Consider the following 12,093-nt stretch of genomic DNA (forward strand, 5'->3'; position numbering starts at 1 on the left):
ACCAGCTTGGGGAAAAATAGTCTGTGTCTTAGGAAGACAGGGGTGATGGTAGAACAGCAATGCTGCAGGATACCAGAGTCCAAGGTTAAGGCCGTGTGTCTGGTTCCAGTGTCCCTTCGCTCGCCCCACACCCAGTGCTCAGCCAGGTTTACACGGTGGCTGTGGGGATGGTGCAACTCTGGTCTTTCCTGTTATGATTTCAATGACTCCCTTCCATCCAAGATTAACACTGTGGTTGTGGACAAGGAGGAGGAGGAGGAGAGGAATTACTCACGGTGTCATTGATCACCGGCTGACCTTTTGTTTTCTTTGTGCTCGGGTTGCTCTGCTGCTGTAATCTCCATTCTCTGGGCTGAACTCAGCTTTGCAGTGGCTTTTCTGAAATCACCAGAGCAAACCAAGCTTGAGCCTGGTCCTCTCTTGGTGTCTGCTCTAGTCATTGCAAGTGTTGCACACACAGATGTTTTTGCCTTTCCTTCATGTCTCCAGTAATTGGTTTCTGCCTCTTAGTGACCAGTCTGGAGCCCAGTGGTGGCCCCAAAGCCTGTCATTTACTCCTGGCACTCCTGCCTGGTTTTAATATGCCAGGAGCTCAGCACAAGCTCTGGATTAAACACCAGCTTCGTTTCCCAACAGAACATAGCCTTTTTCTCCTGGCCATTGCTTCTCAGAAGCAATTGTTACTGGTTGAGTTGATATGCAGAGGTGGATCAGAGTCCATGTTAGTCTATCTAACTTGTTTTGGCCTAATGTTTGCTGCCTACAAAATGAAGGGAGAAAACAAAACGATTGCTCAAGCATAGTTTAGAATCAGTGACAAGAATTTACAGGTGATACCTGTTATTGATCCAGGTGATACCTTTTATTGATCCAAAACTGCTGCTAATGCAATGACTCTGCGTTTTTTAAAAGTGCTGATTTAATACTGTGGAGGGGCTGTGGAATGAACCCTGAGCCAGAGGGTTTCAAATGGGAGCTGAAAACCCCCCATCATCCTAAGGAGGTTGATGGATTTGAAGGTTAGTTCAGCAAGTTGCTGCTGAGTGCTGGGCTGTTGGACCTAAAGGAATCAAAACACAAAGCCCACTAATGCAGCAAACATCTTCCTATCAGCTGCGTGACCATGGCTTGGGCTTCATGTATTCGTCCAGCACGGGCTCTCGTTTTTTGACTGGCAGCAGAGAAGGCAGCTCAGTTTCTACCTCTTGTTAAATTCAAGTCAAAAGCTGAGAGTTTTGTAAACCTTCCCCACAGTCAGCCTGGAAACCTTGTCGTTTTTTTGGTTATCAAATACATTTTTAATAGATGCCAAGTGAAAGTGATTATGAAGACCCAGGAACTAAAGCACACCCTGTGATGCTGTTACAGCCTCCCATAATCTTTGTCTCTGGTTGCAAAGCCACATTTTTCTTTCCCTTCCCCCTGGTACGAGCAGGGTGCCTGCCCCATGCTCATGCTCTTAGCTACCATGATTGCAAGCTTCAGTTCCCGTTGTTGTCTGTGGCTGGGTCACTGCTTTCCTCATGTTCATGTCACCAACACGTACACTTCCCACTGAACTCAGGCTCATTTACTGTCTACTTGAGTGACATTGAAATACCCCTTCTCCGAGATGCCCTGCGTCACTCTGCATGACTTTCTGGTTGAATGAGAACATGATCTTGGATTAGCTGACAGCATATATCTCTATATATGTCTATATTTCTTTTGGACTCCTTCCTGCCAGCTCCTGCTGACCCCAACAGCATTCTCCTCTGCAGGGACTGTACTTGCATGTGATTCCAGGTGTCATTGCCAATGAGACTATTGCATGGCAGAAGGAAAAATTCAATTAACTGTTCATGTCGTCTCGTGTCATCTGTGTGAAACCAGAGAAGTTGGGTTTCTTTCTGAGCAGTGAGTGCTCAGGAACAAAACCCACCCAGATCTTAAGTGTTTCATCAGACTTCTAGGAGATTTTGTGACGTGTTAAAGTGTTGCACCTCATGCTGTCAGGCTGGAAACTCTTTGCTCGTATTCCTCCCTGAGTTCAACGCTTTCTATCTCTGGCACTTTGTGAGTCTTGCAAAGATTTGCGGCGCATTTATTGTGGGAATGGGAAAGGGGCCCCAAAGAAGAGGCCCTGCTTGACTCAGTGAGCAGCAGCTGGTTTTGCACTGAGATGTGTGATGGGAGCAACTCAGCAGAGGATGAGGCACTGAGAGATTGCTTTGAATTCTGGATATTGCTGTGTTGCTCCTTCATTTTTTAGAAAACTTCTTTTGAAGAAAGCCCAGGTAGTTCAAAGTATCAGTTCTACTGCAATGCAGTGGATTTCTGGAATATTCCTCTGCAAAATCAACTAAAAGAAAGAAAGAAAAAAAAATCCAATTGGCCTATTTGGGTGACAAATAAATGTCACTCTGGTTTCTGATCCAAGAAACAGAGATTAAGAACTTCTTTTAAACATTTGGCTCATTACATATGATGATTTCGGTAGCATCAGTGAGTATGGCTTGCAGACAGAAAGGTGTTCAGGCACGTGGTTGTTCCTAAATTCCTGTACCTCTGATCTGATTTTCAGCTATGCTGAACATCTGCGGGTCCCATGGCTTTCAGACAGACCCTGCAGCAAGCAGCACACTGGAAATGAAACCTCCAGCACTTAGCTGAAATAAAAAGGCATCATTAATTGGATTAACCCTGCCTTTTCTAATTTGGCCATGAACAAACCTTATTTTCTCTCAAATGCATCTTTCAATGTGGAATTGTTGCCCGGCCAATGGCCACAGACAGCCCTGCCCTGCAGCCCAGGAGATGTTCTCCCCGTTCCCTGGGCGTTGTTGCATCAGGGCAGCGATGCCTCGCTGGGATCGTGCTGTGCAACTCTGGGAATTGCTGCCTAAGCACCTTTCTCTCCCTATAAATGTTCAATGTCTCCCAATGTAAAGTGACTTTGTAAAAATAGCACCTTCTTACTCAACAAATCTGCTCCCTGTGTGTCTTTGAGTCACGTCTTCTTCCTTCACGGACAAAACCGAATGGCTGTTCCCGTCAGCACGGTACAGCTGATGCTGCTGGGGGAAAGGGAGCTGCATTTTGCTTCGCTTCAAATATTAGCAGCTAAGTTCTGGTTACAAAGAACCTCGTGCCGGTTTTGAAGGCAAAGGAGGACACTTTGGCTCTGAGTTTTAAGGTGGCATTGCTAAGAGACAGAAAAAAAGAAAACCCCAGGTCTTTGGTTGGTGACCTGGAAATGTGATGTGGAAATGAAAACTCCTGCAACGTTCTTCCCACAAGTTGAGTCAGAGAACTTGCAGCAAAAGAATCCATGGCTGCTGCAGTGGGAGAGTCTTGGGAGTCACATCTGTGGTTTTATTCAGTTTTGATTTGCCTATATATAAAATGTTACCTGCCCGTGCGAGTGCCTTGCACTGGTTGTCTAACCTCTGTCAGTATGATCAGGTAATATCAATAACTTATAATTAAAAATGGCAACGTAATAATGTATGATTAATCATTTAATAATCCCTTACCATTCAGAAAATACCAAATTATCCAAAACTATTTGCAGTTTGGTTTCCCCAGTGCTGTCTCTAAAAAGTTTGCCCTTTCATGAGGACTCACACCAGCTTTTGGGTTTGCAGTTTTCACGTTGAAAAATCATCGTCTTCATTTGGGGTGAAAGTTTCTAATTACAAATTTCAGAATTCAGACAGCGGTTTGAGCTGGGTCAGCAGGCTATTTCTCAGTGAGATCATCTCTCTTTCTGGAGAGATTCTCTTTTCAAAACCATAATGCCAAAGTTTTAAAGAAATGGGATTCTAATAGAAAAACAGCAATAAAATGCCATATTCTGAAGTTGTAAAATTTGGCTTTGCATGATGATGCTGATACCCATAGCAGAGCAGATAGATTTTAGCCAGCTTTCAGATTGAATCTTTATAGGATACAGGGGAGCTGCACGTGTAAGTGTTTGTATTTAAGTATTTAAATAGATGACTGGAAAAAAGAGGAACTCTTCAGAATATATAAAAAGGGGCAGATCATGGTTTTAAGAGGGAGGAAATACATGAGTGGCAGAAAGGGGTAGGAAACGTCTGAGCACCAGAAGCAAAGGGTTTAAGAAAGTTAAAAGTTTAAGATAAAGGGGTTTTTGGTTTTTTTTTTTAATGGTATTTTCTTACTAGATATAGGGTTTTGGAAGGCAGTTGTGAAAGAAAAGCTTCCTAGCTCGTGATTGGAGCCGATCAGTGATTTAAGGAATCATAACCTCATTGTTGAACGTCATTCTGTCCCGCCAGCCCTGGCATCCCACGAGGGGCTTCTGTTTAAGTCCTCATTATTTTCTCTCTCTTAATAATCATTCTCATTTCACTCATTACGGTGGAAACATTTCTACAACGCTTTCTTTAAAAAAAAAAAAAAAAAAGAAAAAAGAAAATAAATACCTACATCTGAAAAACTAAAAAGCCAACAGCAAAACTACATCTCACTGCTGCTTGGAAGTGCTCTTGGTTTCTAATGGCTGGTGGGGAAGGACTGCGTGGTTTCCAGAATGACTCCTCCTGCTGTCTCCTTTTTGTCTTTGTTTCAACGTGTTTCTCTGAACAGTCAGAAGGTCAGTTTGAAAGATCGTGTCTTCTCCAGTCCCCGCGGTGCTGGCACCAAAGGGAAAGGCTCTCCACAGGCTCAGGGCATCCGGAGGTCCCCCAGCGCTGACCAGAGCATCGAGGACAGCCCGAGCAAAGTGCCCAAGAGCTGGAGCTTTGGAGACCGCAGCCGAGCCCGGCAAGCTTTCCGCATCAAGGGAGCGGCGTCGCGGCAAAACTCAGAAGGTGAGGGCTTGGGGGGGGGGGGCTACATGGGACCCTGAGGCCACATCCAGCCCAAACACCCTCTCCTTCCCTACCTAAGAAGGGCAGAGCTGCAAGGCAGGGTGCTTAATGTCTCCTTCTACTTCCAGCCCTTTAGCTTAGAGCGTAATAAGCACTAAGAAACCCCCCGCTGACACCCAGGATAATGTCAATATTTGTGTATATAGAGATGGGGAAGGGAGAGTTGGGCAGCTCAAGATGGATGAGAGCTGCAGTTGGCATTTGTAGAATCACAGAATGGTCTGGGTTGGAAGGGACCCCAAGGGTCACAGAGCTCCAACCCCCTGCCACAGGCAGGGACACCAACCTCCAGCCCTGGAGCTACACAAGGTTGCCCAGGGCCCCAGCCAACCTGGCTTTGAACACCCCCAGGGATGAGGCACCCATCCCCTCTCTGGGCAGCCTGTTCCAGCCCTTCACCACGCTCTCTGGAAAAAACTTCCCCCAATATCCAATTTAAACCTTCCCTCCTTTAGCTTTAATCCATCCCCCTTGTCCTGCCATTCTCTGCCCTTTAACAAGCTGATTCCCCTCCTGTTCCTCTGCTCCCTTCAGGGACTGGAAGGCTGCAATGAAGTCTCCCCACAGCCTCCTCTTCTCCAGGCTGAACCAGCCCAGCTCCCTCAGCCTCTTTCCATAGGGGAGCTGCTCCAGCCCTCTGAGCATCTCTGTGGCTCCTCTGACCCCTCTCCAACAGCCCCCCATCTTCCTTGTGTTGGGCCCAAGCTCTGGACACAGGACTCCAGCTGGGGAGGGCAGAGCAGAGAGGGACAATCCCCTCCCTGTCCCTGCTGCCACCCCTCTGCTGATGGAGCCCAGGATCCCATCGTCCTTCCGAGCTGCAAGAGCCACTGCTGGCTCATGGGACGTTTCTTGGGAAATGTTCTCATTTGGATGCTCAGCAAAGATCTCTCTGGTGCTTCCCCAGGGTTGGTTGGTTGTGATCTGACTTGGTTTTCCTTGCACAGCAATGGGCATGGGAAATAGTGACAGGTTCTCTTTATTCTTCCCTCTCCCAAACCCAGAAGCAAGCCTCCCTGGAGAAGACATTCCTGATGAGAACAAAAGCTGCAACTGTGAGTTTGTGACGGAAGATTTGACCCCAGGACTGAAAGTCAGCATCAGGGCAGTGTGGTAAGAGAGGAGGAGGGAATAAATAATAGAGGGGGGGGAAAAATGACATTTAAAGTCCAAGCAGAGGTGACAATGAAATGCCTGAGTTGCAGGCTGGTTTTCCCCTGGGTGGCCTGCCCTCCTTTACAGAAAATTCTGCCAGAAAGGGGATTTTTTGCTGAGGGAAGGAAAAAAAGGCGAAACAGGAAGATCCCCTGCAGGGATGCATCCAAATGATCGTGCTCACCAGCTCTGAGATGTAATGCTGACACTTACAAAAGCGCTGCAGAGAGGCCACTTGCACAGCTGATAGTCCAAGGGGCACCAGGGACCCCCCATCGCTGACCAGGCTTCAGCCACAAGCCCCCGCAATCCCCTTCCCCTCTCCTCCTGCTGCATCCTCTCCCAACCCCACAGAGTTGGGATTTATCACCTTTTCCTTCCAAAGCAACTCCCTGCAGTGGATTTTTTTTCTGTCCCTAAGCAGGTCAGGCTGCAGCCCTGAGACTATTTTTTTCCCTTTCCTCTCCATCTCCTGCAGCATTATGAGATTCCTCGTCTCCAAGCGCAAGTTCAAGGAGAGCCTGCGGCCCTACGACGTGATGGATGTCATCGAGCAGTATTCAGCTGGTCACCTGGACATGCTTTCCCGGATCAAAAACCTTCAGGCCAGGCAAGAGACCCATCTCTTTGCTTTGTTTTTTCTTCACTGTTTGTTGTTCATTGTGGGTGTGATGCCAGGAGAGAGACTTTGCTTCCCAGCTACAACTTATCCTTTTCCTTCCAAAGGGAAAACCTTGAGGAAAACCCTGGTGTTTGTGGCTGTAGCCCACAGGGATGACCAGGACAGGGACTGCAAGCAGTGATGTAATAATGCCTTACTGCCCACCCTGGGATGCACACATGAAACACGGCTCATCCTCCTCCTTTGGGAGTTTCTGTCACTATGGTATATCCCACAGGCAGGATCATACCTCTCTGGTCGTCCTGGCAGGCTAGAAAAGAGATGATGCCACAGCCTGAAGGCTGATATGCCTAATTCAGTACCCTTCTAGGAGCAATGCAAAATGAAACCTGATTTGCTGGTTGTGACCCTGCTGCTACAGGCAGAGCAGGCAGGGAGGAGGCAGCAGCTCCCTCCAGCTCTTGGGACACTAAGCTGTTTTAGGAGGAATCCCTCCTCCAGTGGCACAGCCTGATGAAATACGTGCAGACAGGGATTTCCCATCTCATCCTGATGTAGGTGTGGGTTAGCTGAGCTGCTTTTCAGCCTCTGGGCTCAAAGCTTAGGGGGTGATGAGTTAGTGTTAATAGGGGAAGAAATATGAACAAGGGACAAATGGAACTGAGAAGGGCATTTAAAATGTCATTGTCCCCAACCATCACCTGATTGTTTCTCCTGCAGAAAAGCCCAGATTAATTTGGTCCCCTGAACGTAGGGTCTGAGCTAAGCCTTTTTGTCTGACTACTCCCTCAGCCCTGCTGTCTCACATTGAAAATGAGACTGGTCACGCACCCAGTACAACTGGAAGGAGCACCCTGTAGGCAAGGTCTATGTCTGGAGTGGCCATGGCCAACGTTGGGCCATGACCAACTGGCACTAGAAGTACAGTGCACCCACGTAGTGGAGCCCAGGGAGGTTGTCACAGGGCAGCTCAGAGGACAACAGATATTTTCATTTCCCTTTCCTTCAGCAATCAAAGCTCTGAGCTCTCCCTGCCACCTCAGCTCGGACCTCCCATAACCAAGGCTTTGGTGGGTTAAACCCACATTCAAGCAAATTTCTAGGGTGTCCACATGCACTTTCCTCTTTAATCATGAATGCCTGTGTCACTGTGATGTGTCTGTAACATGCTTTTTTCAGTGTTGTGTTCACACCGTCCTGTGTCTCATCCTGACACCCTGCCAACCATGGATGTCTCTCATTCATTGAGTTACTCAGTCCCACAGTGTATCTCCCCAATGGCTCATGCTTTTCTGAACTAGCTGAGGATGTGGTACCTAACACTGGAACTGAAAGGAGAATGAATATATGTTGTTTCATAGCCAACCACCTCAAGGGGATATTGCTACACATACACAAATATATTCCAGAGGGTAAAGCATGTCATCTGGGATGGGGGTGGAATCTCCTAATGATGTTTCAGTGGTGCTTAAAATCTCTCAACCTTATGCAGGGGTGGGTAAGACTCTGGCTTTCACCAACAGCCAGGTAGCAGGACAGAACCTCCTGTTCCAGCAGAATTTTCAACTTCTCTCCTTCTCTCTCTGGCGTTCTGTTTTTCAGTTGTTTCCTTCTGCAACTTTTCTGACCGACTTTTCTCTCCGTGTTGCTTCATTATGCATTTTGCTGGTGTCTTTTCTTTCTTATTTACTTTGCCAGGATAGATATGATTGTGGGTCCCCCGCCCCCTTCAACTCCCCGGCATAAGAAGTATCCAACCAAAGGACCCATGTATTCTTCCAAAGAGTCTCCCCAATACTCGCCTAGGTTAGGATTCACCAAAATGCCGCTTTCTCTGGGTTGTTTTTTTTTTCATTTGCATAATGTCAAACCCCTTTCATGCCAGTTATATGACGGCATTTATCATTTAGCAGTGCAGCTTGCTAAAATCGTGACTCAGAAGGGCTTGCTACTCTGGGTGTGTGCTCTGATTTACATTCAGGGATGAGCTTTCAAGCTAGGCAAGCCAAAGGGGAAATAAAAAAGGGGGGGGATTCATACAGTCATCAATAACCATCAGTTTCTTGAGCTAGTGTATTTTCTGTTTTCAGCCTTCTTCTAGATGTTAGAAAGCGAAAAGGTCCCTTCTAAAAATCTTTTTTAAAAGACTTTTTAAAGACTTTTTTTAAAAATCTTTTTTTATAAGACTTTCTTCAAATGTAAAAGGCAGGTTATCTACCCCCAAAGCCAATAGAAACAGCCTACTTTCCAAAAGATTAAACACTCCACACACAGGCAAAGGAGCCTCTGCGGGTCTTTTACTATGAGTAAAATGAGTTTCCTTCAGTGGGCAAAGTAAGAATGAAGTGTTTCATACCTGAGGAACACAGTGGTCTCTTGCTGATGCAACTCTACTGACCACAGAGGGGAAAAAATCTGGTAAAATATTAAAACCATGGGACTTACATTAAAAAAAAAAAACCTAAAAAATCCTGAATTTGCAAGCAAAAAGAAGAGCAGGAGTCAAACCCAGCCCTTGGTCGTGCAGTGAGTTTTTTCTCATTGCCCTCATTAAAAAGGTGCTGTAAAGCTGAACCTGAAGCTGATGCCACAAGGAACACATTGGAGTTCCCACATGAGGGCATTCTGAGGTCTGGTCAGCAGGTCCATGAGCTGAACTCTGTTTTCTCCTTGTATTGAAACCAATGGAGTCCAAAGCAGGTCTAAATATTTGCCAGAATTCATTTTCCCTGCACAAATAGTAGGTGATTTTTAAATGCAGCAAGCTTAGCCTCCAACATTTTCTCTCTAAATATACTTGCCCTCTCTAAGAGCTAATACATGACAAATCTCTTTGATTTTTATTTAAGCTGCTCTGAGTAATCTTCACTAGAGGAATGTGAGTAAAAGGAATATTGAAAGCTTACCTTTTCCCACTCAGCTAGCTCAAAGATTTAATAAAAAAAAGAGAGAGAGAATTTTCCAGAAGCCCCAAGCCTTATGCTTGGTGAAAAAGGTGCTCTCAGAAAAGCATTTTTTCCCATTTCTCCTCCCCACCAAATGATGAGGCCCAAACCTAGCCTTTAAAAATTAATTCACTTTAGTTATTTAGTTACTCAAATGAATTTTGTTGTATTTAACCTATAAAATTAGGTATGCCACAAGCCTTCACCAAAGGCAGGATTTTCATGTGGACCTTTGTGCTTTGCACACAGAAAAGGTGGTCAGTGGCTGCTGGGGGAGGAGGCTCATCACCTCACACTGGGATATTTATTTTATCCAAATACAGACTGTTGCTGTATCAGCTCAATATTGATGACTTCTCACCCCCCTGCAAAGATGGTTTCTAATACTGGTGGCCACATTTAAAGCCTTTGCAGGTGCTCACTGGGGTCCTGGGATGATAAGACTTTTCTTTTGAAATAATTGCTCCCTTTTTAAGTGAATCTTCTCAGAATCACAGAATCACAAGGTTGGAAAAGACCTTTAAGATCATCAAGTCCAACCATTCTCATCCTAAGCTAAACCAGATCCCTCAGTACCTCATCTACCCTTTATTAAACACATCCAGGGATGGTGACTCAGCCCCTCCCTGGGCAGCCTGTTCCAGGCCCCAACAGCTCTTTCAATAACAATTTCTTTTCTAATATCTAATCTGCCCCTGCCCTGGCACAGCTTGAGGCCATTGCCCCTTGTCCCATCTTCTGTCCCCTGGCTGAAGAGACCATCGCCCACCTCTCTACACCCTCCTGTCAGGTAGTTGTAGGTTCTCATTTCTTCTCTATTGAGCAGCAGAGTACAGAAGGCTGCTGAAATCTCTGCTCCCACCCATTAAAAGGCTTATGCTGTGCTTAATTTTTGGCAGCTGCATCCTCCCACAGGCACCAGTGGGACTTGTGAGGTGCTCGATCTGCAGGGTGGGTGGGAACCAGAGCTTTGAGCAGCCTGGAGCCTAAATCAAAAAACTCTGGGTCAGGCTCTGCTGCTGCCATGGCCATCATCACCTCAGCACCAGGTGGGTCTGTGCTGTGGGGACACATGCTGTGGGGTCCCAGGGGCTGCACCAGCCCCTCCTCTTTAGCGTGCACACCCCTACATGCTGCCCAGAGAAACAAAACTGAGTGAAGTCCCACGAGCTGTCTTGACACTATAGAGTGCATTGTGAAGCTCTGGTTCACCAGAGATCAGCTCAGCTCAGCCAAAAGGTTTCTGCAAGCAGGTCCCAGGGAAGGCAGCTGGACACTGGTGGGTGTCCACAGCTGTGATTTAGCTGAAGGTGTTTGCTCCATGCTTTACACACAGCTAATTTGGATGAAATTCCCTTGATCATCTGATTTAATGTAGAATAGGTGCAACCTCAGCTGTAATTTTTAGACAGCAGATATTGGTCAAAATATGTCTTAGTGCAAACTTTATTTCCAAATGAAGAGGTAAGTAGCCAGTCCTGTGACATGGGTGAAGGGGGTTTGGCTTCAATGCCTGGATTGTATACAAAGAAATTAAAAGGGATAAAGAAAAAAAAAAAAAGAAAATAATTAAATATATATTCCCAAACACTTCATTTTTATCTCATTTGAGTCGTTTGACCTTTTGATGTCTGCTTCTGGCCCGAGGGTGACATAATACACCTCTTTGCATGCACTGTTAGCATGAAGCATAACGAAGCATGAGAAAACCTGCACTGTGGCTGATGCAAGGCTTTACATTTTTTTTGTACCATTAGAAAGAAGGAAAAAAAACCCCATCAAAGTGCACTTGAAAGAGCAACCCCCTTTCTCTCTCCCTCCCAAACTAAGTCCTGGCAGAGCCTATCAAGGACAGCAGATGGCACAGTTTGTCCTGCAGCGTTACAAATCTCTCAATCCTCTTCTGCCACGAAGGGAAAAATAGAGGGCTGATTCTTCCAAAGCCTCAGCTGAATTCTTCCCATCATGCAGGCGTGTTCCACGCAGCCAGGATAAGCGTTGGGAAGGCACAAGGCTCCCTGTGGGATGTAGTGCAGGCCTGGGGTTGGGCATCTCGGAAGATTCTTGGTCCCTTGTAGGAATATGCAATTCCCCTTCTGCTTGCAAAGGTGAAATATGTTCTCTCTTCTTCATCTTTTGAGTTTTGCAGCCCAGTTTGGACAAACCCCTCAAGCTCTTTTATAATGGCTGAAAGGAGCTTCTGTTCTGTGCAGTGCTGAGCTAGGAACAGGAGGGTTGGGAGCTCTCTTCTTTTGTATCAGATAGGGCATGAATGAAATCTCTGCTCTTTGCTGAGGGTAGGAGTACTCTTTCCTGGTCCAACTTCCATCCTGGGAAGCAAAAGGGTGGGACACCTTGAGTCTGGTTTCTCCCATCAAGAGAGAAGAATTTGGTCACCTTCTTCTCCCCTCTCTGCACTCAAGTCAGTGGCCCACAGCTGCCCACTGCACTGTACTCAGCGCAGACCCTGCCTTCGACACATGATCTAGCTCTC

General features: G+C 46.3%; 1 protein-coding gene across 4 annotated transcripts in view; it reads left to right on the forward strand.

The window, feature by feature from the left end:
- The window catches only part of KCNQ2 (potassium voltage-gated channel subfamily Q member 2), a gene marked incomplete at both ends in the record, with an annotated part of 67,181 nt that overhangs the window by 51,044 nt on the left and 4,044 nt on the right, over window positions 1–12,093 (forward strand). The window contains 4 exons of one of the 4 annotated variants that reach the window (XM_084271423.1): window positions 4,598–4,817; window positions 5,882–5,990; window positions 6,511–6,642; window positions 8,353–8,460. In XM_084271423.1, coding sequence (XP_084127549.1) covers window positions 4,598–4,817; window positions 5,882–5,990; window positions 6,511–6,642; window positions 8,353–8,460 — 569 coding nt within the window. Of the gene's footprint in view, window positions 1–4,593; window positions 4,818–5,881; window positions 5,991–6,510; window positions 6,643–8,352; window positions 8,461–12,093 lie in introns of all 4 variants that reach the window. The other 3 variants (XM_084271422.1, XM_084271425.1, XM_084271424.1) reach the window with 3 other exon arrangements.

The sequence above is a fragment of the Gallinula chloropus genome (assembly GCF_964237585.1).
Source record: "Gallinula chloropus genome assembly, chromosome: 16".
NCBI classification, from domain to species: domain Eukaryota; kingdom Metazoa; phylum Chordata; class Aves; order Gruiformes; family Rallidae; genus Gallinula; species Gallinula chloropus.